The sequence below is a fragment of the Lichenostomus cassidix genome, chromosome 24 (genome assembly GCF_008360975.1).
Source record: "Lichenostomus cassidix isolate B80296 chromosome 24, HeHo_3.0, whole genome shotgun sequence".
Classification (NCBI taxonomy): Eukaryota; Metazoa; Chordata; class Aves; order Passeriformes; family Meliphagidae; genus Lichenostomus; species Lichenostomus cassidix.
In genome coordinates, this window is record NC_139504.1 from 5,281,009 (window position 1) to 5,308,970 (window position 27,962).

General features: G+C 51.0%; 1 protein-coding gene across 2 annotated transcripts; it reads left to right on the plus strand.

The window, feature by feature from the left end:
* Positions 1-146: 146 nt before the first annotated feature.
* DIXDC1 (DIX domain containing 1) lies at positions 147-27,955 on the plus strand. Of its 2 annotated transcripts, none has more exons than XM_085081576.1 (20): positions 147-252; positions 11,880-12,009; positions 12,410-12,535; positions 13,408-13,648; positions 14,679-14,786; positions 19,156-19,268; positions 19,628-19,776; positions 20,701-20,790; positions 20,879-20,932; positions 21,337-21,387; positions 22,336-22,440; positions 22,873-22,926; positions 23,406-23,498; positions 23,576-23,647; positions 24,317-24,403; positions 24,523-24,684; positions 24,784-24,850; positions 25,443-25,551; positions 25,750-25,858; positions 26,684-27,955. In XM_085081576.1, exons 1-20 carry the CDS (start codon positions 196-198, stop codon positions 26,762-26,764), a joined length of 2,058 nt encoding a protein of 685 aa, XP_084937702.1. In that variant the 5' UTR covers positions 147-195; the 3' UTR covers positions 26,765-27,955. The 2 variants fall into 2 exon arrangements, with proteins under 2 accessions (XP_084937702.1, XP_084937701.1); XM_085081575.1 differs by lacking the exon at positions 147-252 and adding an exon at positions 2,610-2,829.
* The last annotated feature ends 7 nt before the right edge of the window (positions 27,956-27,962 follow it).

The window sequence follows — 27,962 nt, forward strand, 5'->3', positions numbered from 1 at the left end:
ACCCCAGCCCTGCTCCTGGGGATCCAGACCCCATCTGGATCTGCATCCAGACTCCCCATCCCCATTCAGACCCCATCCCACCCCGTTTCCAGCGGCACCTGGCACCCCCCAGCCCCTCGGAGGGCTCAGATCCTCCATGGATTTGATTTCCTTTCCCCTCAGGTTCCAGGAGCGCTGGGATCTGTGACCTGCAGCATGGGGACTCTGATGGACACGGTGCCCTGTCACCCCCCGCCGCCTCCTGCGCCCTCTGTGAGTTCCCAGCAGCCCTTTCTGTGTCCTTTCTGTCCCTTTTGGGTGCTTCACGAGGCGTTTGGGGTCGGTGACACAAATGGCTTTAAGCAGCTCTTAGGGTCATTGCTGCTCTCACTGCCCCACAAACCCCACAGCCGAATTCCCGAACCAGCCTCGCTTGTTTTCATCCCCCAGCCATAATTTTAGTGGCAAAACCTGTGCGAGGGCAGGGGTTGGGGTCATGCTGGAAGTGGCCAGGAGATGGCAATGCCACCAACAGAACTGCCACCACCCTGTGGGCTCCGGCCGGAGGTCACCCACCGCAGGAGCAGCTGCTGGGGACACCACTGATGGTTTTGGAATCACTGGGGAGATGATTCCCTCGGGAAAATTCAGGGAGAATGCTGAAGCGTCGCTCCTGTTAGCGAGAGGCTTTTTGAAATTGGCTTCTTGCAGCTGAAAGGCAATTTAACCAATTGTGTAAAAGTGACAGGAAAATACAATCCCTGCCGCAAGCAGCTGGAAATGAGTGAAATGTGTTGAGTGAAACACAAAAGGGAGAAGTAGAATTTAATCCTGAAAAGTTATTTTTGGCCCACACAGCCACCCCAGACCCATCGGTGTCCCCACAATGGCCAGAAGAATGGCTCAGCATGCCTGATTGCTGTTCCCCGGCATTCAGGCAGCTCTTCCAGAGATAAGAAATCAAATCTTTGATGAGAAAATCTCTGAGCAGAGCTGTACCTGAGCCTGGCAGGGAAAAGGAGAACATTTTGCCTTTGCTGTGCTGTGCTGGGGCTCTGCAGGGGGGAGATGGGATGAAAGGTAACCCCTGCATGCCAGACTTCAATCCCAGCTCTTCCTGGCTGACCCAAAAATCTCCACCACCTCAGCATCCTTTCCTGTTATGTCACAAATCTCTCATGAATGTGTATTTATTAGGTAAAAACTGGTTAATAAATATATATAATGTAAGAAATATAAATATATACGATAAATTATTACTATAGAAGAGCATCAGACAGTCCACAGTGAAAGCTCAGAGTGTGTTTTGCTGGTTTTTCCTTCAAAATTAGGTCACTTTCTGTCTCGTGGGGAAACCATTTAGCTTCTCCACACGATTTTATTGGAATTGCACGGGCATAAGCTACTCGATTGCATTTTAAAAAATGGGGTTAAATATTTATTTAATGGCATTTTGAAGCTCAAAAGTCAAAGGGATCAGGGCGCCAACCCCCCATCATCTCCAGCTTACCAGGCTTTGTGCAAAGCCTCGCTGTAATCTGTTGTTTTGCTTAACAGTTGTGGCATTAGAATCGATGAAAACACAAAAATCTCAACTCCCACGGAGTTATGAAAAGCAGGGCGAGCAAACGTGAATAATTTAATAGTGGAGAGGAGGGAACTGACTCCTTTTGGGGTGATTAGAGAAGGAAATTACCTGTTGCTTCTCTCCCTGTATTTTAGTTGTGACAGAGTAAAACAGTGACATTATGCCACTGATCTTTCCTCGTGATGCTTCAACATTTAGGCAGGAAAAAGTATTTGTTTTTAGATTTATCTCACACTTAGAAATGTATTCAGCAACCTGAAAGCACCAGGGTCAGTGCTGCTCTGTGCCTGGCAGGCAGAGCCCCTGACTGGAGAGGTTTTCACCCATTCTGCTTTCATTTTCCTTTTTTCTTTTCCCCCTTTTTTCTTTTCCCCCTTTTCCCTACTTCCTGTAAGGTGATACCACCTTCGAGAGGCTGCCCGGAGATATTTGATACCTATTTCTGTGACGGGTGCACTTACTGATTTAGAAAACCACCTGCGGTTTGTATTTAATTGTTCGAACGCTTTCTGTCGGGGCTTTTTTTGGTGGGTTTTTTTTCATTGAAAAACGCAATATTCAAACGTGCAAACCTTCCAGCTGCCGTGGCGTGGTTTGCAGCTTCCTGTGGCTGCAGAGTGATCTTTTCTCTGTGCTTTCCTCCCCGTGCGAGGAGGAGGAAGGGAGGAAAGGAGGAAAGGAGGGAAGGAGGAAAAGAGGAAAGGAGGAAAAGAGGAAAAGAGGAAAGGAGGAAAGGAGGAAAAGAGGAAAAGAGGAAAGGAGGAAAGGAGGAAAAGAGGAAAGGAGGATGCATCACCTCCCTGCCCTCCTCCTCCTCCTCCTCCTCCTCCTCCCTACCAGCCCCGCTGCACGCCAAGCTCTCTCTGAAAAATCCCACTCCCCCAGCGGCTTTGGGGGTTTCTTTGCGCTCCGCACCGGCTGGAAATGTGTTTCAGATGTTTTCCCCGCGCCTGCATCTCGTAAAGCCGCGGCGTCGCCTTGGCAACCGAGTGACATCCTCGCTCCCTCCTCCTCCTCCTCCTCCCGCCGAGCATGCCCAATGCGAGCCGCGCCGGGGCTCAACTCTGCCCGGGCTGCACAGATGGGACCATGAGCGAGCTGCCCCATGAGCTCCCAGCCTTTGTGCTCGGCAGGAAGAGCAGCGAGAGGAGCCCCGCAGAGCTGCCCGGCACCCCCTGAGCCCCCCTGAGCCCCCCGGGATGATGCTCGCCTGCCTGGCCAGGGGCAGTTTGCTGGATATTCTCCAGGAGGGCTTCACCGAGGTAAAGCCACGTCTTCCTCGGGGTGGGGTTGTGCGGAAAAGGAGGGAGAACCGGCGAGGTTTGGTGGTTTTGGTTTTATTTTAGGGCTGAGGTTCGGCAGAAGTTTGGTGAGGAGTTCGTGGTGGTTTTGCAGCGCGGTGTAGCTCGGGGGGTTTGTGCTCTTCTCGCTGTCCCAGTAAATAATACAAACTGCGAGGCTGGGGAGAAGTTTATTGTGTGAAATTAACTCCTCTCCCCATCGGTTGGAAATCTGCTTTCTAGACTCACATTTCGTGGGAGAAGCTGACAAAGAGCTGGCTTGGGTTTTTCCCCCGTCTTTTTCTATAAGTTGAATCCCCAAGGAACTGAAATTCAACTTGGCCGGGAAAAATGTAATTTTCAAAGCGTTCTTTATTTGCTTATTCTGCTGTTGGGAGGCTGACGAATCGTAAAATGAGGAGATGCACCAAGAAACTCCAGAGATGGGAACCCCGTGGCTGCGTGGGGAGCGCAGGGGGACCTCCCGCTTTAGGGGGCACAAAAATGAGTTTTGTTGGATATTTATGCTCTCAGTAATGCCGGGGCAGCCCTCGGTCTGCTGCCTGTGAGCTGAAAAGGAAGACAAACCGGGAGGGATTTGCTGGAAGCAGAGAGTGGCTGCTGTTTAATTTCTCATTTCCTCGCAGGGTCTGTCTCTGGGGGGCTTGTATTCTTTCTCAGAGCGCAGAACTTAATTTTGCTTAGTGCTCGGTGATTCCTCAGCCGCGCAGAGCTGAGAATGAATATTGTCCCCACAGAAAATGAGTGCTGGACATCCCTGCTGGGCTCGCAGGGAACTCAAGCCGGGCTGAAACCTGAGCCCGGCGGCTCCACGTCGGCCGGAGGCTGCTCTCATCGCTCCATCCCCTCCTCCGCAGGCTTCAGGCTCCTTTTTAGCCGCCCGAGGGCTTGGTTTAGATCGGGCGAACACTTCCTGTGCTCCAGGGCAGCACATCCTCCTCAGGCACGGGCTGGGAGTAACTAATAATGGAATTAATAACGGAATTAATAATGGGAGCAAAAGCCGTTCAGTGCCTCATCCTGGCTGGTTGGACCCACAGAGAGCTCAGTTGGGGAAAAAGTGTGTCTCTCCCACCATAAAACAGATTGGTGGGATTTCTCTGCCTCCTCACCCACTGCAGAGTAGAACAAAAGTAAAACTGAAATCGGTTTTGCGAGGGGAGAAGGTGTGACCTGCCGAGGATGTGCATCACTGCAGGCACTGGAAATGAGAGAGGAACACTGTCACTCCATTCCTGCTGCTGTGATCCCCAGCTGTGCCTCCTCCCATCCCTGTCCACCTGTTCAGGTGTTTATTTACCCAAATATCGATGTGGAACTGTGTCCTGCAGTGTGATCCCAGCTCAGCCTGGTGACCAAACCCAGCTCAGCCTGGTGACCAAACCCAGCTCAGCCTGGTGACCAAACCCAGCTCAGCCTGGTGACCAAACCCAGCTGAGCCTGGTGACCAAACCCAGCTGAGCCTGGTGACCAAACCCAGCACAGCCTGGTGACCAAACCCAGCACAGCCTGGTGACCAAACCCAGCACAGCCTGGTGACCAAACCCAGCACAGCCAAGCGACCACAGCAAAGTTCCTTTTGTTCCCTCGCCTCCTTTTCTCTCCCTCTCTCCATCCCTTGTGACTGAGGCCACCTCAGCCGCCCAATTACGCCCTAATTAGTGCTGGAGAAGGCATCACCATTGTCCCTTCTGCAGCTCCTGCCTGCTCTGCCTCACAGCTCACGCTGGACTGGTGCTTTCTCTGCCATGCAAGAAATCCCAGCCTGCTCAAGGGGCCCCTAAATGCCCAAATTATCACTTCAGACCAGTTTATTTCCCTTTTCCCCCTTCCCTTTCAGAGCCACAAGCCTCACGGGCTCTGTCACCTGCAGACATCTGAAGCAGGATGGTTTTGTTTGATGTCTAGAGGCAGCAAAGTCCCCCGAGGGCATCAGCAGCTCCTGTGTCCCCCTCATTAATGGCCTTGAAGGTGTTTCCCTGCTGGTTTTTGGGATTTCTGCTGCTCCCAGGCACATAAATAATTCCATCCCACAGCTGGACGCTGCCCTGGGGACGTGTGGCTGCTAAAAGCAGGAGTTTATAATGAAAGGGAGCCACACAGTGGGGTCTCATCTGCGGTGGCTCTGTCCATGTGGCCTCAGCCTGTTCTCCCTCCTCGGGGAAATGCAGTTTATTTATGTGCTGACGCTTCTGTCAGCTCTTCACAACAGATGGGGCGCAGAGAAATGTGTCAGAAATGGGCCTGGCAGCTCCCAGCCTGCTTTTTAACAATAGCACACCTTCTCTTTTTCGAGCTGGGGGATCATTTCCTCTGGCAAGCTTCATTATGTGGCTGCTTGGGTGCAGTGAGTAATTTTAAATAATTATTTTTTTTACCCCCCGAGATGATGTTGAACAAACAGTTTGTTCCAGAGAGGACGGGGAGATTTTAAGAGCACAAGCAGAGGTTGTTTGGAAAGGAAGGTCTGCCACCAAAGTGAACTGCAGGGTTACCACCAAGGCTCTGCCCACGAGGGGAAACCTCTCCCCGTTTTGGAGGTGAGAACTGTGCAGGCAGGAAGTGCTGCAGGGCAGGCAGGGCTGTGTTCTGTCCTGGCTGTCCCTGTCCTCTCACTGAGGGCTTGCTGGAGTGTTTTTCTCAGCAGAGTGGGTAATCCCTGAATTTCCCACGTGGAATATTTTCCCTGGTTAGCTGAGTGGCTAATTCCTGCATTTCCCACACATACAGCCTTTCTTCTTCACCCTTTTTTGCCACATCCTTCGGTGGAGTTGAGGTGATGAGGTGCCATCCTACCTGTGGGATATGAATCCTCACTCTGGGGTTAGATTTGGGTTGATTTTGGCTAGTTTCTCTGTTTGGGGTTATTTTCTGGCAGCATGGCCCAGCCCTGGCTCTGCTCCCCTCGGGGAAGGTCTGCTGTGTGACAAAAAGCTCTCTGCTGCCGTGATCTCAGCACAAGGAACTCACACTCACCCTCTCCCTGCAGTCAGGGCTATTTATAGGATTAATAGGATTCACCATGGAGAGCTGTTTTGACTTCTGGCTCCCTCATCCTGCTCAGCCCCAGTGCTCCCCACAGCAGTGAATCCCTCCGTGTTTCCCAACCTCTGGAGAGCTGCTGCTGTTTTTTTTCCAGCCCAGATTTGTTTTGGGGTGAGGCTGGCAGTGTTTCACACCTCCTGCACCCTGGCAGAGCCACGGGCTGCTGGCTGGAGCTGAAGAGCTTTTCCAGCTGTGTGAGCTGACTGGGCAGCTGCTGCCCTGAAACCCCAGAAAGCACAGCTGGGGCTCCCCACATCTGGATTTACCCCCAGATGTGCTTCAGCCGATGATTCCCCGCTCTAGCAAGGAATTCTCATCAGTTTTCCCCCAAAATCTCGTGGCTGGCCAGCAATGGGACTTGTCAGAAGGGAAGGATGTATTTGCTGCTCTATAGGATTAGGGTGGAGCCGTTGGGGTTCAATCCCTGCCCCGATGGCTAAGCCAGGCTGTCCCTTGGCAGGCTGTCTGCACAGAGCATTGGCACACAACACTCAGGGATTTCTCGTTTCCCAACTTTTCACCAGGAATATGAAGGTTATTCCAGCTGCTTGATGGGTAAAAAGTGAGGCTTGGAGAGGTGAAGAGGCCGCCACGGGCAGAGGGAACTCAAAATTGTGTCCTGAATGTGCCTTCAGTGCCTTTCATCCCGGCCCAGGGAGCCTCTCTGGGTGTTTCTTCCCCGCAGCAAAGTTCCTGCCTGCGGATTTCTCAGTCCTGAGGAGCTCAGGCTCCTCACAGAGCTGCCTCTCCCTGCCTGGGGTGGATCCTGCTAAAGAAGGAACAAAGCTCCTTTTCTTCCCCGCAGCATCTCAGTGTTCTGACAGACCTTAGACTTTGTTTGGGTGCAGTGCAACCGTTTGATAACTCAGGCTGAATCATCTGCTCCAAAGCCCTGCCAGTTTGCACTCAAAGCTCAGCTTTTTGCCAGTTTTTGCCTTTATTTTTTTGCCTGTAACTGGCATGGAAATACTGCCGGGGTGGGAAAAGGGCTTTGAACACCAAATGAACATAATGTGAGTGGTGCTGCTGCTTCAGGATCTCACTGTCGCATTACTCAGCCCCTTCACAGCACAAAATTAATAAAATACTAATGTATTTAGGCACAGGCAGGGATTATTTCATCCTGCACTAGAAGCTGGGTGACTCTGGAATGGGTCAGGGCAGTTCTTGGCTTCACAAGAAGTGAAAATCCAAGTGGCAGAAATCATTTAGGGAGTTAGAATGGAATTGGACCTTGCTGTTTACACCTCAGCTCTTCCTGTCAATGACCAAAGGACTGAGAAACGTGTGGAAAACTTCACAGTCAAAAATTCCATGTCCTGCTGGAGAGCTGGGAATGCTGGAAATCAACACCTCGTGCTTCAAATTAGGAGTGTTGTGAAGGAGAACTCCTGAGGGTGTTGCTGGTCATTCTGGCATCACCGTGGTCATAACTGGGTGGTTTTCACTGCTGGATGCATCTCAATACATTGAAAAGCCTGAATCACATCCAAGCATCAACTCTGAGAGACAAAAAAATATCCTCTGCTGGCTTGGAGAGCAGAGAGAATAATTTTCTTCGCTTGGGAGTTTGTGTTTTCTGCCTCTACAAAGGCCTCCTTGAACAATAACAAAAATAAATCAGCAAACTGGAGGCAGGCTGGGTGGAAAATTACAGTTCCCATCTAATTAAGGTAATGTCAGAAAGCTTAGAAATCAGCCAGGCCCTCAGCCACCACATCCTGATGCAATTAGGCTGCTGCAGACCTTTGGTTCAGTGCTCAGGGAGGGAGAAACAGGGAATTCCTTTCATCCTGGGAGCAGCAGAGCAGCACGAGGGCTCTGCTTGCTGACCTTGCTAGACCTGGGGCTTGGAAAATGGGAAATGAGGGCCAAGAGCCTCAAAAGCACCATTCCAGCAGGATTCCCTCAGTGATAAGGATGGATTCAAACTGATCATGTTAATGTCGAGAAAGGATCTGTTTCTGGAAGCAGAGAGTGTTACAGGATCTACTGAAAAATGAGAGTGAGGAGGGCAGACCCTCCTGGCTAAAAAAACCCCGATTTTCTCCATTTGTTCAACAGCAAAATATGCAATATTTTAATCTCAGAGAGGTGAAAATTAACCTCACACAGTGGAATAAAGCTGGGACTGATAATGAAGGGCAGAGTAGCACATCCAGGGTGGTGATCCAGTTATGGTTCATGGAATGATGATGGATGATGGATTGATGGATGATGGATGGATGGATGGATGATGGGTGGATGATGGATGGATGGAGAAATGTGAGCCCTGAGCAGCTGGTGGGAGCTGCAGTGGAGAAATGAGAGCAGCAAGGACACCTTCACCTGGCACCCCAGAGCTGGGCAGGACAGCCTGTGATGCAATTAACTGTAATTATCCAGAAGGGTTTGGAGCTGCTCAGAAAAATGTGGTGTCCCTGGAAGGGCATTTTTATCCTATCAATGGGAAACACAAAATTACCTCCTGATTTCCACAGGTCTGAGTCCTCTCTCCAGGGCAGTGAATGACCCAAAGGGCAATCCTGCCCTGAGCTGTCCCTACTCAAACAGGGACATCTGGAATGTCCCAACCTGTCCTTTGCCCATGGAACTCTGTTGGGAAGTCCTGTAGTCCCTAAAATCTTGCTTTTAGAATCCTCTCCTGTCCTGCAAAGTCTTCCAGAGTAAGAGATAAACATCCCACAGAGATCTGCCTGGTAAAGTTGCTGCTTCTCCCATGGCAAGGTCCAGAAAAAAGGGGCTTTTTTTGGAACACAAAGCTGTGTTAATGTAAACAGGATTAAGCTTAGCTCCACCATAATCCCAAATAATGTGTGTTCTGTATAGTAAACCCCACGCCAGGCTGGTTTTCCTGGGAAAAACTCTGGGTTTGGAGGAAGTGTTGGTGAGGAGTAGAGCAGTGTGAGCCTTGAAAATTCTAAGCCTGGGCAGAGCAGGAGCTCAAACCAAAGAGCAGGGGGAGGAGGAACACTCCAGATGGGTTGTGCTTGTTCCCAGACCTCTGTTTTTGGGATCTTGTTGTCTAAAAGGAACAGGACCTGTGTGAGAGTGGATGTTTTGATGGCTGCAGCCCCAAGTGGGGATGGACCTGTGGGTTTGGGGCAGTGCTGGGGGCAGATGAAGGCTCAAGGAGGATTTTTGTGTGGTGGGATGGGATGGGATGGGATGGGATAGAATGGGATGGAAAGAGCTCCTCTTCTCAGGGCAGGACACATCCCAGCAAACCTTTGTCCTCCCTGTCCTGGGAGACAAAACCTGGAGTATTTTCCAGGATAGATGAAGCAGGAATGATGCCCATCCAAGCAGTAAATCATGGTGCTATGATAATGTTTAGGGCTGTGTTGGGGTTTGAAACAAATGGAATGGTGAGGGGGTCAAATAAAAAATCTACCACTTCTTTTTGAGGTCTGAATCTGTGGATTTAGAGGTGTGAATCTGTGGATTTGGAGGTCTGAATCTGTAGATCAAGGCCCTCTGCTTGTGGCCACAATGTCCTCGTTGCTCCCCAGCTGATGGTGAAGTGAAGCATTTTTGACTCACCAGCTTCAGAAATTCCCTTGGGGTTCTGCTGAGCACCTTGGGAGCTTTGTCCCTCCTCAGATTTCACAGCACTTTTCCATTTTTAGGTCACTTTTCTGTCTGCTGTATTTCCTTGGTGAGTTCAGTCAGTGACAACTCCCTCCCTGCATTTCTGGGCTTTGCTGAAATCTCAGTCTGCCAGGTTTTTGGGTACAGAGTTAGGAAATGCTCTTCAGTCCAACTGTCTGAACTTCTGTAGGAAAATCTTACGTTTAATGGAAAAAATAAACCCAAAACCATCCAACCAAGTCTGTTAATGAAGTGTAAGTCTGCAGAATCACAGCAGCCACTGCTAGGAAATTCCTTTGTCGTGGTGACATCCCAATTCCATTGCCTCCTTTTAATACTCACTGTTTAAAATGTAACTGCTCTGGGATTTGGGAATGGCTTTTTTTTTTTTCCTAATAATAACAATGTCAACCTCCTCATGCTTTTAAGAGATAGAGACTCAAAGCTTGCCAAAAATTCTTGTGAATGCACGAGGAATGTTCTGAGAAAAAGAGTAGAAAACAAAGTGCTTGGTGAAAGGGTTTTTCCTTTCAATGAGGCAGAAGTGGGAGAGACTCCTCCAGAAACTGCAGATTTTCTGTAGGCTGGTCCTTGTGGAATTAGTGCCAGCTCCTAAAATTATTAGAAAAAGTAGAAAATCAAGATTTCCAGGGCTGGGCATTACTGCAGCCAGAGAAGAGCTTGCAGAGTCCTCTCCAGGGCAGGCCAGCAGAGATGGATCAGATCTGCCACTTTTGCTTCTTTTCTCCCCAAACCCACCCTGCAGCCCCTCAGTTGTGTCCCCTGCCAGTGCCCAGCCTGTGCTGAGCGAGCAGAGCTCACTGCACACAGGTCCAGCCACCTTTCTGAGCCAGCAGACCGAGCCATGTGTGATTAAAGTTGGATTTCCTACGTCAGGATAATTAAGAGTGAAGCTGTGACCAGATTGTGACTTTGATGGGCTGTAAAAGCATAAACTCTGCCTGACACTGCTGAGATCATATGGAATGGGGGCTTAAAAGCTGCTGCATGGGCACAATAATGGGAAGCTTAGTGAAAAGGGAGGTAATCCCATAAATGGATCAGTTTGTTTACCCTCCATGTCCCACAGCAGCCTCTCCAGCAGCCCTGGAAGTGTGACAGAGAGGGGGATGGAGAGGGAAAGGTCACTGGGATCTGCTCGTGGCCTTGGGGTCATTAGTGCCAGATGGGTCCTCAAGCTGACCAGGAGCCTGAGGGTGAGTTTCCCTGATCTCTGACACCAACCAGGAACATGAGTTTGAGTTTCCCTCATCTCTGACACTGACCAGGAACATGAGTTTGAGTTTCCCTGATCTCTGACACCAACCAGGAACATGAATTTGAGTTTCCCTCATCTCTGACACCAACCAGGAACATGAATTTGAGTTTCCCTGGCCTCTCACAGTGACCAGGAATGAGAGTTTGAATTTCCCTGATTTTTCACACTGACCAAGGACCTGAGTTTGAGTTTCCCTGATCTCTCACACTGAGCAGGAACACAAGTTTGAGTTTCTCTGGCCTCTCCCACTGAACAGCAGCCTGATTTTCAGTTTTTCTGGTCTCTCACAGTGACCAAGAACCTGAGTTTGAGTTTCTCTGATCTTGTACCTCAACCAGGAGCATGAGTTTGAATCTCCCTGGTCTCTCCCACTGACCAGCAGCCTGATTTTCAGTTTCCTTGGTCTCTCACACTGAGCAGGAGCCTGAGTTTGAGTTTCCCTGATCTTTTACCTCAACCAGAAACACAAGTTTGAGTTTCCCTGCCCTCTCACACTGACCAGGAGGCTCATTTTCAGTTTCCCTGCTCTCTCCCACACACAGCATCCCTCACGAGCTGCAGGAAAGGCTCTGCTCCTTGCTGCCAGGGTCCAAGGCAGCTTTTCTGCGTGCAGGAATAGAAACTGGGCCATTGGAAGTGCTGAGGCAGCTCCCAGGGCGTGGGGGAGATGTACAACTGCTCCAAACGAGCCACGCTGGGAGTGGTACAAGGGAGGCTCTTGTCTCTTCCAGGAAATCTCCCCGGGTTGTCCTGGAATAGCTTAGTGGGCAATAATTCAGGGCTCTTGGCTCACTCATCGTGGGTTTTCTGCTTTCTTGGTGTGAAAATAGCTCGGATGGGACACTGAGTGAACCAAGTGTGGCCCCAAAGTGAGGGATGGGTGCACTGGTTTGGCACAAACACACATCAGATGGAAGGAGAAGCTCTTTGCTCAGCTGAGGGGTTCTGTGCTGCTCCCTCTTCCCATCCTGGGCAGGGATGAGATCTTTGGTGTTTATTTCCAAGGGCAAACCCCTGAGATCTGCGAAGCTCAGCGACAACAGCGAGAGCCCTGCAGCTCACCCTGCCATGCAAACCTTTCATTTTCTGTCTCCAGCAACAGCTGCAGGCATATGTAGCCTGGGTGAACTCGCAGCTGAAGAAGAAGCCAGCAGTGAAGCCAGTGCAGGACCTGCGGCAGGACCTGCGGGATGGAGTCACCCTGGCCCTGCTCATCGAGATTGTAGGTCAGTGCTGCCATCTGCCTCTGTTTTTCCCTGAGTCTCTGCCTCTGTTTTTCCCTGAGTCTCTGCCTCTGTTTTCCCCCTGGCTCTGGCAGCTGTCAGGCAGATGTTCCTGGGGGTGAGGAGATGGCAGGAGGAGAAAACAATCATAAAGCAGATCATCAGTGCAATTCCATTAAAGGCCTTATGGTTTGGAGGCAGTGCCAGCAGATGGGAGGAAGCTGGCAGGGCAGGGGAGCTCCACAGGGCTGGCAGGGAGTCAGGGAGGGTTTTTTGGGAAGGGTGACCTGTTTGCTGGTGGAATCTCTTCTCCCTGGGCAGGGGATGGGGAATTGGGGTGCAATGCCTCTGAGAGTCCTGAGTGCTTCAGCTCTCCTCTGATCCAAGTTTTCCCTTCCTTCAGCTGGTGAGAAGCTGAGTGGCATCGAGGTCAACCCCAGCAGCCAGCAGGAGATGAGGGAAAATGTGGAGAAAGTCTTACAGTTTGTGGCCTCGAGAAAGATCCGCATGCACCAGACCTCAGCTAAAGGTTTGTGGCCCTGGGGGTGATTTTAGCAGTTGAAAGCCTTTTTCTGGCTCTGTTTTATATCAAACTGGTAATGCAGGAGTAAATTAATGTGTCAGTTTGTGGGGGAATTCAGGGTTTTTCTCCCCCTGTGATCTGGAGAAGGTTTTGGGTTGAAAGATGCACAAAGCACAGAAGTTAAAGTGACTTTTTTTCCTGCTGCTGAGCACTCAGAAGCTGGGAATGGTGTGATGAGGGATACAGACTTTGAATCTTTCACCAAAAGGACACATAAACCTGTTAGAGTGAAATGAGACATGGAAAAAATATTTCTGGTTCACTGGAAGCCACGGCCTGGAAATGAGGAGGAGACACAACACACAATCACATGTCTGTGGCTTTAGTCAGGGCTTCGAGTGGCTCTGACTAAACTGTTTTGGGAAATCTTGACCTGAAAGGGTGGCTGATCCTTGCCATGACATCAGTGTGCTGGAAAATACCTCATGTGATATCATTACAAATGATTAATTAACATTTGCAAGGTGCTGCAAGCAGTCTATGGCACAGTTTGCTGCCATGCGTGGCTGTTCTGTCTTTGGTGTTTAAAAAAAGGGAATTCTCTGCTAATAAACTCAGTGATTAGAGCTCAGACCTGCTCTGCTCCTGAGTGAGCACTCAGTAATGATGTGTGCAGTAATTAACTGCGGGGTTGGTGGCTGGAAATGGCCATAAAGGAGAGGCTCAGGGCTGCTCAGAGCACTGAACTGATTGGTGCTGTTGTGTCCTGCAGCACCAGAACAGCCCTGCTGGGTTTAATTTAACTGAGTTTCCACCTTGTTGGGCAGCACAGCTCCGGCAGTGCTTCACCCTAACAACCACAACGTCTCCTTTTGCAGATATCGTCGATGGCAACCTGAAATCCACCATGAGGCTGATCCTGGCCTTGGCTGCTCACTTCAAGCCAGGCTCTGGCAGAGCCAACACCCCCGGCTCGGGGGGCAGGAGCTGGGCAGCACCCCCGGGCAGCCTCCGGCCGCGCTCGGCCGCCGCTGTGGCCCAGGGGGCTGTGGCTGCCCTGGCTGATGTCCGGCAGGATGTCCAGCAGTCCGGCCGGGATGTCTTCAGGCACAGGCAGAGGTGAGGGGCTTTGCCCTGCTCCTGTCAGAGTGGGTTGGATTAAAATTAAAATTGAAATTGAAATTAAAATTAAAATTATTAAAATCAATTTATCCTGAAAGTTCCTGGTGTGAGGAAGCTCCTGTTGTGCAGACAAACACCTAAAAGGTGCCCTCACTCACCTGGCACTGAGCTGGCACTGCCATCCCAGGTTCTGTTCAGGTTTTAGAGCAAAATCCCAGCTGGGGCTCTCTTTATGTCCCTGGAAAAGAACAGGCAGTGATGGCCAAGGCAGAGGGAGCTGTGCTGCCTCATGTTCCCCTCGGTGCCCTTGGTGTCTCCTTGGAGATGTTCTCATGGCAAAAGTCAGGTTTTCACCCCAATTCTGGGCAGAGATCTGGGAGCTTTATTTCCAGAACTGAGGATGTCGTTCAAATCCATTCTGGCTCCTCCATTGCTGCTCCTCCCAGCGCTGTGTGCTGAGTTCTGGGGATGCTGGAGGAATCACACAAGGGAAAATTCTGAAATTCCCCTTTGCCACTTGCCAAAGGTGCTTTGTGGGTGACAACAACAATAATAGAAACGACATTTAACAGAGCCAGGTGCTGGGGCTGGGCAGGGTTTCATTTACACAGCTGAAGGTCATTTGCCCATTTGATATTGGCTCAAGGGAGCACCTCTGGAACAGCCTGGAAATGAGGCTGAAATGGCATATTTTGTTGAAAAAACGAAATGTTAAAGGTTTCCCTTGCAAAGGCCTTGGAGTTCTTCAGGAAAGCCTTGTGCTGTTTGCAAATTCTGCTCTTTTCCTTGCCTTCCCAGAGCTTTTGGAGTTTTCTAGTCCCAAAATCAGGGATGAGTTTAAACCATCGAGTCCTGTTTGCCTGTTTTTTCTTGAAAAGACTACGATCATGGGGATCCCTGCTAGAAAAATCAGCATTTTTCCACCTTTCCTCCTTTCCCTTAGCTTCCCTCCCCTCCCTTTAGGAGACAGCAGAATTCCTGCTGCAGTCAGGCGAGGCTGCCCTGATTTTGTGGTTGTTCCCTCCAGGAACAGCAGCATGGACGAGGAGATTGAGAATCCCTACTGGAGCGTGCGGGCGCTGGTGCAGCAGTACGAGGGGCAGCAGAACGTGCCCTCCGAGTGCCACCCTGCCAGGTAAGGGATTTCATCACCAAGATGGGACTTTTGGCCTTCCCCAAAGTGCCTGTTCTCCTCACCGAAACCTGCTCAGCTCTGGAGGATGAGGCATCAATGTAAAGCAGTTTTTTGTTGTTGTTTTCATGGATATTGGAGAGAGACTTCAGGAAAAGTCGGGAGTTGGTTAGGGAGTCAGGGATGGTTATCCCTGGATGTGTTTAAAAAAAGATTGGATGTGGCACTCAGTGAGGTGGTGTTAGGGCATGGGTTGGACTTGGTGATCTTGGAGGTCTCTCCAGCCTGGTGATTCTGTGTAATTTTGTGTGAAAAAAGGGCTTTTGAAGAAAAACTGCTCCACTGAGGGAGCTGATCCAGCATGGAGAGGTTCATAGTAAAGGGAAGTTGCTCCCTTTTCCCCCAGAGAACCAGAAACCACTTGGAGGAGCAGGAAGTGTGTTACTGAGCACACTGGAGCTCCCTCTGGAAATGGAGCTCTGCTCCAGTTCATCTCATCTGGAGCAGCTCCGAGGGCAGAGCTGCACGGTGGAGCTGCAGCTCTTCAGCTCAGGGTTTGGTTCAGAGTTCCCTGTTCCCTCTGAGAGCCCCAAATCCATGTTCTCCTCCTGCCTGGGCTGCTCCCTGAGTGCCTCTCTCCAATTTGTGTGGGAGAGAGGAGCTCATTTGCCAAGGACAGATTGCCACTGACAGCCTCTCAGCAGGCAGGACATTTCCCCAGCGTTTCTCAGGCCAATTTTTCTGCTCCACGGCACAAACCATTCCCCGTGTACCTGAAAATTAAGATGGCTCGGCCCAACAGAGGGGAAAACCATCTGAATTTGTGTTCATCCCCCCAAATTTGCTGTCTGTCATGGAGAGCACGTTTATAAATAGATATTTGGAGGAGTGTGGGGCTCCCGGGGAGGCAGTGCTGGAGCTGAGCCTCCACATGATGTCAGCAGTGTGCTTTTGAGGCTGCCCTGCCAGGGGGTGTCAGATCCTGCTCTTGGCAGCAGCACTGCATGGATAATGTCACAGGAGCTTGGCTCTGAGCTCAGGAGTGCCACATCCTGCTCCCATCCTCCAGGTTCAGCGAGCTGCGATATTTTATGTATTCTTGTCCCCTAGCAGGGATTGTCAGGTGGCTGCTGTTTGCTCATATTTTGGTGGTAAACAAGAATTTCTCTGCAAATCCTAAATGATTTTGCATCGGTTTTTATTTTTTCTTCCCCATAATGGCATGAATTCTCTGACCACGGTGCAACGCTGATATTATTGCCGATAGGGCAGAGCACAGCGAGGTTCAGATGCCCTTCACATCTTTACAGAAATGATCCAAAATCGAGGGAGTTCTGCCCCTCCAGCTCCTGGGGGTGTCTCTGCTGACACAATCCTGCACGATGAAAACGAGATAATTCCCCTTTCCTCGCAGGGAGAAACGTGCTGAGCTCAGTTAGGAGATCTGGCTGGGAGAAACGCGATTTTTAAATTTTTTTTTAATTAGTGAGAGACGTGGTTATGAATGCAGCCACCCCCTCCATCACAGCGCGGTGTCCCAGGGCAGCATCCCCAGCCCTGCAGCAGCTCGCACAATTCCCAGGCACGGGCAGCTCCAACAAGCGCAGGCAGCCGAAATGATTCATGGAAAAATTTGCCAAAATCAGATGATTCCCATGCCGCCGAGCCCCTCACCCACCCCTCTCCCTTTCCCCTCCCCTTCCAGCAGCATTCCATCCCCCACCGCTGAGGCAGGCGTCTCGGAGAAAGGCACAGCCCGTGTGACAGCAGGAGGGAGAGGAGCTGTGCCTGGGGCTGCCAGAGCAGCCTGGGAAGGTCCCAATCCCCCTGGAAGAGCTCCTTCCCCTGCTCCTCGCAGATGCTCGGCAGCCCAGGGAGGGCAGCGCGGCATGAGAAGCACCCCGGGATGAGAACAGCCGGCTGTGCAGCTAGCTGACCGAAAATGCAGCAGCAGCAGCAGCAGCAGGAGACAAATAACCCGCGAGGAAAAGCAGCAGGAGCCGAAGCCGGGCTGCAGAATTCCCTGACTCCGGAATCCAACCCATTGCTGGAGGCTGCGGATTTGCCTCGCAGCCAGCGAAGACCCTGAGTTGTTTTTTATTTTATTTTTTTAAATTTTTTTCCCCCGTGTGCTGTCTCTGCTGGGAATCTGCTCAGCAGGCTGGCTTGCAAACCTTCCTCCAGTAGTTTGAGAGGAGCTGGCGACCTCTGTGCGGCGAGCTGAGCAGGTGAAGGGAAGGAGGGATGCCTGGAGCTGGGATCCTGCGGCTCCCCGGGACCAGGATTCTGTGAGCAGAGAGGCTCAAGTGGGATCATGGGAGGGAAGCAGGTCAAATGGTGAGCGCTTGTTGCCATTGTGCTTGGGAACAGCAGGGATGTTGATTAAAACTGGGGGAATTCAGGCAGCGCTGAGGTTTGCTGCCCTAAAGCCTTGGCTGTGCTGTGCTGGAGGATCTGGGACTCGGGGGAGGCAGGATGTGGGTTAAGGAACCAAGTGGTGAGAGGAATAAAAGTGGAGCAGTTTGCATCATAAACCTCTCTTGGAAAGCTTTCATTTCCCAGCCCTCATTTCTGCATGCCTTCCCCGTGAATTGTTGTGTACTTTTGAAGGAATTGCATCAGTGGGTATTTCACACTCCGATGGGTTGGACTGATACAGGACCTGTGGAAGTGTTTGCAGCATTAATTTGGTGATGCATGAAGCAGCCTGACCTGTGCTGCTGCTTCAGCTGCCTCTGGCTGTGCCACTGCTTGGGGTGTTTGGGAGGTGGTTATGGATGCTGGGTGGCCTTTTGGAATGGGAAAACTCCCTGGGAAGGGTCTGGGGATGTGGCATGCCTAAGGAAATGTAGAGCTGCTGTGCTGTGGGGACCTATTGTCACCTGAGGTCCCTTCTCTTGGCTTTGGGCTGTGGATCCAGCGCTGGGAGAAGCACATTTGGAAGAAGGAAATGTTATTTCCAGGCTCAAATCCTTGTTTTCCATCCCGCTGGTCCTTTCCAGTCCCTGTTTCACCACCTTCTCCCCCATCAGTGGTGTTTTTCTGGGACAGCTTTTGCACGGCTGAGAAGCAGCAGTGCCTTAGGGTGAGAGCAGCTTGAGAGAATTGGCTGGGAAGATGAGGGAGGCAAAGCTGAGCTCTGTTCCTAGAAGGAAGTGCAATCCCTCCTGGAGCTGCTGGCCATGTCAGACCAGCTGGGCTTCCTGCTGGCACCTGGGCTGTGTGAAAGTTCCATCCTTTCCTCTGGCCCTTGTTGCATAATGCAATCCCAGCAGAACTGCCAAATCAAATCATAAACATCATTAAAAAAAAAAAAAAAAGGGAATTTTATGGCCCCACAAGCAGGAACAGGGCGCTGATTACAAATTTTATAGAAAAAATATTCCTGATGAGGGACTGCTGTGATGGGTTTGGAACTCCTGGAGGTAAATCTTGGAGCAAAGCCAAGTGGTCTGGATCTCTCTAAGCATCATGCCCACACCTGAAAGGACAGGTGCTGTCCCTGCTGGACATTTCTATGGGAAAATGCTTATTCTTTAACTTCCCTTTGACATGGGGGAAGTCTGGACCCCAAAAAGCTGGACTCAGGGCTGTGATTTAAATGAGGAGAGGCTTGCCCTGGCCGTGGGAGTGGGGCAGGCAGGAGCAGCAAGTCATTTCCATCTGTATTGCAGGGCTTTTCCCATTCTGTGGGAGCTGTGGGAGACAGAGCAGCAGTGCTGGGAAGATGCAGGGAGGGAGCTGCTGAAGCCTCTTCTTTTTCTAAACCTATTCTATTATTTCCACACTGTTTTTTCTTTTTTGTTCTCTGCCCTTTGTTTCTGTGTTGGGGGAGAATGAAAAATTAACTCCTGCCCGCACTTGTGAGGATTTAATTCCTGCGACTTTCGGGGTACATTGAATGGGTCAGTGAGCTTCAGCCACCTTTTGATGTTGTCTGGGTGATGCACTCAGGAAGAATTTCTGAGAAAAAGATTGCTTGAAGCTCCCAGTCGGCTGAGATAGCTCCTGAGAAAATCTGTGGGCCCTTTCCAAGAAGTTTTAGTTGGAGAAGATGAGTGAGTGGAATCTGACTCTCAAAAATATTGGGATTTCAAGTTGAAGTGTTTCTTCTGAAAGCTCTGGAGTGAGAGATGAAGGCAAAGTGGCTTTTTGTCCAGCAGAAGGCTGGCAGTGAATTACTTCTGAGTGGTCCTACCCCCGTGTGAGAGTCTGAAATAAAAAAATTACACACCCAGTTTGGTTTGTTGAAGGTTTCTCTAGGATGCAGATAATTCTTAGCTAAAAGTGAATGTGGAGAAATGCTTGTGAAAAATCAGTGCTGATCAACATCACCTTGATCTAAAAGAACTGTTCTCTCCTTGCTCTGCAGTCTGACCTCACCCAGCCCTGTCCACAGCACAAAGAGTGACTCCACTGTAGCCCCCTCAGAGGAGAAGGAAAGACTTGTGATCCTCCAGGCTGAAGAAACAGAGACTAAAACAGGTAAAGCACTGGGACTCTGTGATAAACTCACTGACAAGCTCCCCAGGGGCTGGAATTGTTCAGTGCTGCCTCCAGTGTGTCCTTGGGTCACCTCTGACCCTCAGGGATGCTCTGCAAAGCCCACAGGTGCTTTGCTCCCTCTGTCACACACACTGTCCCCATGGCTGTGCTGGGAAACCTCCCTGAATCTGCTGCAGCAAAGGTATCTGGGATAAAGTGTGTGGAGGAAAATTCAGTTTGCCTGAGGGATGAGGCACAAATCCTTGGGATCAGGCCAGCTGTCCCACCTGTAGCCACTTCCTTGTGGTGCAAGTCCTTCCCAGGCTGCCCTGAGCACAGCCAGCTCCTCTCTCTTGCAGAAGAGACTGACTCTCACTTCCAGCCCGAGTGGCAGGCAGGGAACTCTGGCTCCTACCTGGAGAACTCATGGGAGGAGCAGCTTTTGGAGCAGCAGGACCACCTGGAAAAGGAAATGGAGGAGGCGAAAAAGATGATTTCGGGTTTGCAGGTGAGAGGTTTTTCATCTCAGACAGTGTTTCTTTCCAGGGTCACCCAGTCCTGCATCAGCCATTCCAAGAGCTTGGCTGAACCTTCATATTTGGCTCCTTCTCCCCACGATTATTTATTTGTGGGACCTCACCCTTGCTTCCCCTCCTGCCCCTCAGCCCAGTGTGGGTTTGGCTCTGCCTGGGCAATAGAGCCCCTGATCCATATGGTGAAGGCACTGAACTCTCTCAGGAATATCCCTTTCTGTTTGTGCTGGGAACCATAGTGGCTCGGAATTGTAAATATTTATGTGGCAGTAAACAAAGCAGAGATTGTGTGAGGAGCACAGGCAGCTGGGCGGGCACTTTCCCCGGGGACAATGGGCAGGACACAAAAGAGTCACCAAAAAAAAAAAATTCCTTGGTTCACTGGTAAAATCTGGCTGAGTTTTGTGCCCACTGGGAGCAGGGAGAGGAAGGACTGGCATTGCTGCCTCCTCATCCCCAGGGAGTGAGGAGAGGCAACTGAAGTGGCCAGGCAGGAAATTGGATTTGGTTCATCGATTTTCCTCCTGTTGCTCAATAATTAAGAGGCTCTAGTTGGTGAGAGTTGGGTTGAAATATTGGGGATGTGATGCACACACACCCTATAAGGTGCTGAAGCTGAGGCTTCACTCCCTGGAAAGCAGAGTTGTCCTTGTTTGGTTCTTTCTGTGGGGAAGAGCATGGGCTGACAGACCCCTGGGAGAGCTGTGTCAGGGGATAAATCTTCTTGGTCATTCCTGCAAAAACCCACTCATTTTTGAGAGGAATAAATCAGTGGAAATGGGAAATGAAGCTGGCTGGGCACTGCTGATAGGAGTGACTGCTGGCCAGAGCTTCACCTCACCAATTCCCTTTGAAATCTCTAAAAAGGAGATTTTTTTTTCCCTCCTTTCTCTCCCCAGGCTTTGCTGCTCAATGGGTCTTTACCTGAGGATGAGCAGGAAGGCTCCTTTGAGCTTTCTGAGCGTGGAGCCTGCCCTGAGGAGCAGCTGGTGAGCACATTCCTGTTCCCAAATTTCCCTGCCCTTTGCACTGCCCTGCCCCTGCTGCACAATAACAACACTAATATTTTGCATTCAGATCATCATCCGGAGCCGTCTGGACCAGAGTGTGGAAGAAAATCAAGATCTAAAGGTTAGAGAGTGACAGATGGAGGGGAAAGAGAGGTTTTGGAGATTGTTTTGCTTGATTTTTTGGAGGGGAAATGGGGTGGGAATGGCCCAGGATGGACAACATGATGGATGAAATGGGAAATATTCTGTTAGGGCTCCAGCTCTAGAGGTTTGGATGATGGGAGAAGTGTTTGTTGTTGCCCTGAAGGACACATTTAGGGGACTGGGCAAAAATATTTTTCCTCAGGACTTTCAAAACAGCCTTTGGCATGTTTGTAATTAATTAAAATAGCTCAGGACCTGTCTTGCTCTTGGATCTGTGGGAAAAGGTGGGCTGTGCTTTCTCCTGCAGCAGAAAACACCAACTCTGGTTGGCTCTGAAGGGGTGACAAGGTGCCTTTTAACCCAATTGTGTTGCATTTGCAGAAGGAGCTGCTGAAATACAAACAAGAAGCTCGGAACCTCCAGGGAATAAAGGTGAGCAAAGGGACATTTCATCAAAAATAAACAGTGGTGCTTTAGATGAGCAGGGCCAGCAGCAAGCAGATTTGAGGAATCTCAGATTGTGTAAGGAGGAGTACTGAGAGGCTTGTGTGATAAACTCTGTGATAAAACAGAAATAAACTGTGGTTTATTTCTGAATTTTTAGGCAGGTACAAGGAGCTGGGTTTCCCAGTTTCTGCTCTGTCTGTAGGATTGTGGTCAAATATCCCCTATTTTGGGGTTTTTTCCCCCTCTGTTTCTCCTGAAAAAAGTGAGGCATAAATTGCTTGCTTCATTCTCATGGCTCTTTTATTCCCTCCTCTCCCGGGGTTCACACTCAGTAGCATTGGCCCACTGAACTCATTCCTGACAGCACAGGAAAAACACCCTGAGGTCTCCCTGTCCTGCCCAGAACCTGCTCTGTTTGAGTGTCTGGAGTGGTGAACTCTGCTAATCTCCTCCTGACAGAGGGATTTCTAGAGCTGCCTGTCAGAAGGCAGCCAACAGCAGTAGCTGTCCAAGGTGGAGCTCAGGGCCCTGGGTGAGTGAAAGGTGCAGAATTAGTGCTGCCTTTGGCCTGTGCAGAGAGGATTTCACTGCACAACTGGGTCACACTCGGGGCTTAAGGCTCCTCGTGTCCTGGGCTGACGTTGGCCTCTCTGTGCCCTCTGGATCAGGAGCTGCAGGGCACTGCACGCCCTCCAGAGCTCTTCCCTCCGTAAGATCCAACGTCCATCACTTCTGGAGTGGGAAACTTAGGTTGAAGCAGAGAAATCCCTCTGTCCTGGTGGCCAAAATGTTAACAGGGAAATCAGCTTTGGGTAAGAGAGAGGCAGGAGGGCAGAGCAGCAGCAGCTCAGCCCTGAGTGGCCCCAGAGTGTTTGGCTCCTCAGGGAAGCTCCCTGCCCTCCTGCCCTCCCTGCAGAGATCCCCTCTCCCTAGGATGCTCTGCAGCAGAGGCTGATCCAGCAGGATGCTGCTGTCCTGCAGCTCAAGCAGGAGCTGCTGAGAGCCAACATGGACAAGGAGGAGCTGCACAACCAGAACGTGAGTCGCAGCTGCTGGGGCGGTTTGGGCAGGAGGTTGGTGGCCCCAGGGGTGCTTGCAGAGGGGATTTTGGGGTCGTGGGATAGTGAACAAGCAGCCAAAGGCCTCTGAACAGCACAGGCTGCTCACAGTCTGCCGGCCAGCTGTGAGGCTGGAGATTCCTGACCTTCACTCCCACTTCCTGTCCTCCAGGACCTCCAGCTGCAACAGGGAGAGGTTTTCCCTGGTGGTTTCAGTGCTGCTGCATTTGTCCCTCCTCACTCCCAGGGTTAGCAGGTGGCACCTGCCCTGGGCAGAGTCTCTGTCCAAAGGCTGCCACCCTAAACAGCAGCTCCTTTGACCTCTGCAGGTATTTGGTCACCCTTTAGCACAAGGGGCAGAGGTTTTCACCTCTGGGAATATCTGCTTCACAGCTGGATGTTATTCCTGCAGGCTGACCTCCAGAGGAAGGTTGAAGAGAGAAACCGGCTCCTGGCAGAATACAAAGTAATGGAAACTCTTCTCTTCTCTGGGGCTTTGGGTGGTTTTCAGTTTTGGGAATGGGATTGCTGAAGCAAACACCCCTGGGAATGAGTTGCAGGAGGAGTTTAGTGAGATTTTCTTTGCATTCCCACCAAAGCTTCTTACAGACCTTTTATTGTTGTGGCTTTCGGTGGTGGCTGCTGAGTGCCCAACACTTGTGCAGAGGAGTTGGGTGACCTGGTTGTCCTCAGATCCCTCAGGAATCTGTGTCCTCTGGGACAGCTGTGTGGCCTCAGCAGTGGATCTTTGGCCGAGGGGACTCTGGGCAATAAAAACCTGATTGGTCTTGTCAAACAAAAGCTCTGACACTCAGCTCTAACACCTGGCCAAGCACACCCTGTGCAAGTCACCCAATCCTGGCCGATGACAGATTTTCCCTGCCATGGGAAGATGTCTGAGCCTCCCTCACAACCCTGCTGATTGCCTGGATCCCTGTGTTGCAGAAGGAGCTGTGCCAGAAGGATCGGCACCTGCAGCAGCACCAGAGCAAGCTGGATGAAATGCTCAGGCAGCTCTCCGAGGCAAACTACCAGCAGGTAGGGAGCGGCTGGGCTGCACTGGGAGCTGCTCTGGGTGGCTCAGTGGTGGTGACTCCTCTGCTCCACCTGCACAGGTGGATTTGGAGCGAGAGCTGGAGCACAAGGAGGCCCTGCTGGCTCACTGCATGAAGAGAGAAGCTGAGGAGGTATGGGAGCCTTGCTCCACACGTGGGGGAGGTTTGTCCAGCACCTTGTAGCCACCTATCTCCAGAAACCTTCCCCTTCATCCCTCAGGGGTCTGGCTCTGCCTTCTCGCTCTCAGAGCCCTGACCAAGGCAGGCAGACCCCACAGAGCACCCAACCTGCCAAAAATCCCAGTGCTGAGCACTCTGGCTCAGCCTCTTGGCTCAGAATCCTCAGCGATGAAACAGTGAGGGAAAGCCAGAGACTTTCTCAGCTTCCAGCTTCAGCTCTGACACTGGCAATGGTTAGACCACAGCTCAGTTTTCCTCCTCCTTTTCCTGCTGGCCCTAGTATTGAAGATTTGGGAAAGGCCATCCCCAAAACCTGTCTCTGCACAGTGCCACCTGAACACTGACTGTCCTCACCAGAGCTTGCAGAGCCCTCTGATGTCACAGCAGGCTCCTGCCAGGCTCTGCCTATTTTTTTTCACCTTTGTGTGAGGAATCAGGTCTGTGCTGTGACCAGGAACTCCCTGCACACTTTAGGCAGTGTCTTTATCTGGGAGAGGATGGGAGTTACATCATGATGTGGAAAGCTCTCATTCCCTCTCACTTTGAAGCTCATAAATTGGGATTTTTGGGGCAGTCCTGCCACTCACACTCTTGGTTGCACCCACCTCTTCCCCTGCCCAGGTGATGGCTTACAGCAGCCACAGTGCCCAGAGCAATGGCTTTCTCCAGACAGCAGGAAAAGGAGCTGCTCCAGCCACCCACCGAGGGGTAAGTGCACCTGAGGGGTGCATTCCCAGCCAGACACCCTGGAAACCTTTGATTTGCTGAGACCTGTGGGTCTAGATGGGGAGGCAGCAGGCTGGTCTCACCCGTGCTGTCCTGGGCAGACCAATGACCTGCAGCTGGTCCGGGATGCTCTGCGCAGCCTCAGGAACAGTTTCAGTGGCCACGACCCCCAGCACCACACCATCGACAGCCTGGAGCAGGGAATCTCCAGCCTCATGGAGCGCCTGCACCGCATGGAGACGCAGAAGAGGCAGGAGAGGAGGGTAAAGGCTTCCCAGGGCTCTCAGCTCCTGCCTCTCCCGCAGCAGCCGCAGGGCTCTGAGTGGGAAGTGACACTTGGTTTGTTCTTTCAAACACCCCAGGTTCGGGGGAAATCACCAGCAAGCAGAGCAACCAACGAGTGTAGGGACTCGTGGCCTCCCAAATCCAGTAAGTGCCTTGCACATCTTACCCTTCTGCTGCCAAATCCATTGCTCAGGTGGAGAATCGCCTTGGGAATCTGCCTCTTCCAGCTTTACCTGCACGGGACCTTCCCTGGATCAGAGCTCCCTGCAGAGGGAAGGGAACACAAATTTATGGCTGCTTGTTTGCAGAGCACCATCTCGATGGGACTCTGGGCCACTTGGGCAGTGCTGCAGCACTAATAACCGTGGCAATCGCTGGGAAAAGGGAAGTTGTCCCAGCTTTGCTGCTGCTTTGCACCATCTAGTGGGGACAGTGTTCCCTGCCCAGTGTTTACTGCCTTTCACATCCACAGAACACCACAGTCTTTTTTAACACTGCATTTCCAGGTGTCCAGGGTATTTTCTGCATAAAAGGAGCCTTAAAATTGGAGTCCCTCAGTTGCTCTGCTTCAGCTCTTGTGGGGAAAGCAGGAAACAAGGCAGGGGTCAGGGAGAGAAACACAAATGGGCAAATTAAAATCCACACACACCACCATCCATCCTGGCCAGCTGGGATGGGGAAATGGGGAGGGGAAATGATGCTGAGGGATGATAATCAGTGAGTTGATGCTTTGCAGAGCTGCCTCACTCCCAGAGCACGCCTGTGATGAGCACCAGTGCCTGCACCAAAGTGTTGTACTTCACCGACCGCTCCCTCACCCCCTTCATGGTCAGCATACCAAAGAGGTGAGGCTGGGCCTTCCTGACCCTCCTGTGCCCCTAAAAACATTTTTTAAATTTCCTGGGAATTCTCCCGGCCAGCACAGGTTTGCTGTGTGTTAACTTGGCCCCTGGATTTCATGCAATTGGCTGTGGAGAATTAAATCTGAAATAGTCCCTGAGCTTTGTTTCTCTATTTTGTTTTTGTATTTATTTCCCCTGCAGGTTAGGGGAAGTGACTCTGAAGGATTTCAAGGCAGCCATCGATCGGGAAGGAACCCACCGGTACCACTTCAAAGCCCTGGATCCAGAGTTTGGCACAGTGAAGGAGGAGGCAAGTGTGAGACTGAGCTTTGGGATCAGTGTCACCTCACAGCCCTGGAGGCTGCGGTCACCTCACTTTTAAAATAATGAAATATCAGATGTTTTCCCCAAACAAAACTGTCTGTTTTGCCAGGTGCACATTAAGCTCCTCTTGTGCTAAAATGCGATGTTTTCATCCTCAGCTAGAGCAATTCCATGGATGTGATTGTGACTGCCTGGGAGCTGCGGAGCCCCTTGGGCACAGCCAGTCTGTGACACAGCTCAGGGGACACCACAAAAATCCAAATTGCACTCCTGGCCCTTCCGGGGGCTTTATAAAACCTGCTGCAATGGGAGACCCTGTATTAAAAATGTATTCACTTTCTCTTAAAGGTTTTTTAGAGAGAATTGTTCTTGTGGCATCATTTCTGTGTGCTCCAGTGCAGCCCTGTTCATGCTCAGACTGGTGTGGATTGGATTCATTACAGGTTATTTGGACAGTTCTTGCTTCACAAATTAATCAAGACAAGGGCAAAGGGTCAGCCAGCAGCAGCAGCTGGAGGTTGTAGTCTGGCTCAGAAAAGCTGTGTTTCCTATCTTTAGTTTACCTTTTCTGTCAAAAAAAAAAAAGAAAAAAGCCAGTAATAATCCTGATATTTATTGGTTACAGAGGCCTGGTCTGTTTTTCACCTAAAACCTGAAAAAGGGACTCACACCTCAGCCATCATTCCCATGTCTATATTCCCTGGGCTGTTTAGGGCAATCTGAGCTAGGATTTGATTTAATGCCCCTCACTCTGCAGAGCAGGGGTGTCCAGACTCCAGCCATGACCGAAATCCCTCATTTTATTTTGCAGGTATTCCATGATGATGACATCATTCCCGGCTGGGAGGGGAAAATCGTGGCCTGGGTGGAAGAAGACCACGGGGAGAATTAATGGAGCTTTCAAGTGCTGTTTCTATGGAAACCTGCGAGTGTCTGCAGAGCTCCGAGAGTGACCGAGGAGCTCACGAGCTGGGAGGAGGCCACTTCAAGCTGCCAAAAAAGAGCCTCGGTGGTGGTGCATGCTGTGTGCATGGACAGCTGGCACCTGAGTGCCCGTGGGCAGGGCGAGTTCTGAGGCTGTGAGACACAAATAAGCCACCTTGGCTCTGTCAGCAAAACCCTGGAGGCCTTAAGGATGCTTTGCCCCCTCCTCGTGCTCCTCCATCCCTGCGCTGTGTGCTGCAGGCTCAGCTGGGCATCTCCTGGGCTGGAGGCACAGAAATCTGCACTGATGGCGAAAATGTGAAGCTTTGCCTTCATGGAGGAGAAGCTGCTGAGTTGTGAGAGCTGAAGGTTGGACCAACGTTTGTCCTGCAGGAGCAGAGTGAACTTGGGACATCCCAGACTGACAGGAGCTGTCCTGGGGGGAGGAAGAGCCCTCTGGAGGGTTTTTGCATGGTCTGAAGCAAAGCTCACCAACCTGGCCAAGCTCCCTTTCTCCCAACCTCAGGCTTCCATTTCCCAGCCCTGCTTTCCCCACCTGCTCTCCAAAGCTGTTCCCACTTCTGAGGCGCTCTGGGTTTGCTCTGCAGCCATGGGGACTGTGGGATCTTGGTGCTGGTTTGTTTGCTGAAGGATTTCACGGCTGGGGGAGTTGGGATCAGCTGCTTCTCGAGGTCCTTACACCCCCTGTCCTTGCTGAGCCTCTGTCCCTCTGCTGTCCCCACCTTGCCAGGGCCACCAAGCACTTACCCACACTGGTTCCTTGCTATGCTGAGTCCTGAAGGATCAGGAAAGAACTGCTGGGGAAAGAACAAGCTCTAAAATCCCCGAGGGTGGATTTTCCCCTTTGGTTTTGTGTTTCTGCATTGCCTGTGGGTTGAAAAGGTCAAATGGCAAGTCAGGGCTGTGCTCATTCCCAGTTCCTGTCACCCTTCCATGGACTGTCTGTGTGTGCTGTGCATGAGGCTGGGAGAGGGGGCAACGTGGTTTTACTGTTTTATATTAACATGTCCTTTTGTAAACATGTTCTTGGAATTATTTTGTACCGATTCACATTTGTCTGAGGACTGTGGATATTTTTATACTAGTGCAAGTGCTCTCTGTATATTTCTGCACGCATTATACTGTGTTTTACTCCTTTCCTGGTG

Coding starts and splice junctions, on each gene's coding strand:
- DIXDC1 (XM_085081575.1), top strand. CDS start 2,767: ATGATGCTCGCCTGCCTGGCCAGGGGCAGTTTGCTGGATATTCTCCAG. Junction 19,269..19,627: donor AGAAACAGAGACTAAAACAG/GTAAAGCACTGG, acceptor TCTCTCTTGCAG/AAGAGACTGACTCTCACTTC. Junction 23,648..24,316: donor TGAAGAGAGAAGCTGAGGAG/GTATGGGAGCCT, acceptor TCCCCTGCCCAG/GTGATGGCTTACAGCAGCCA.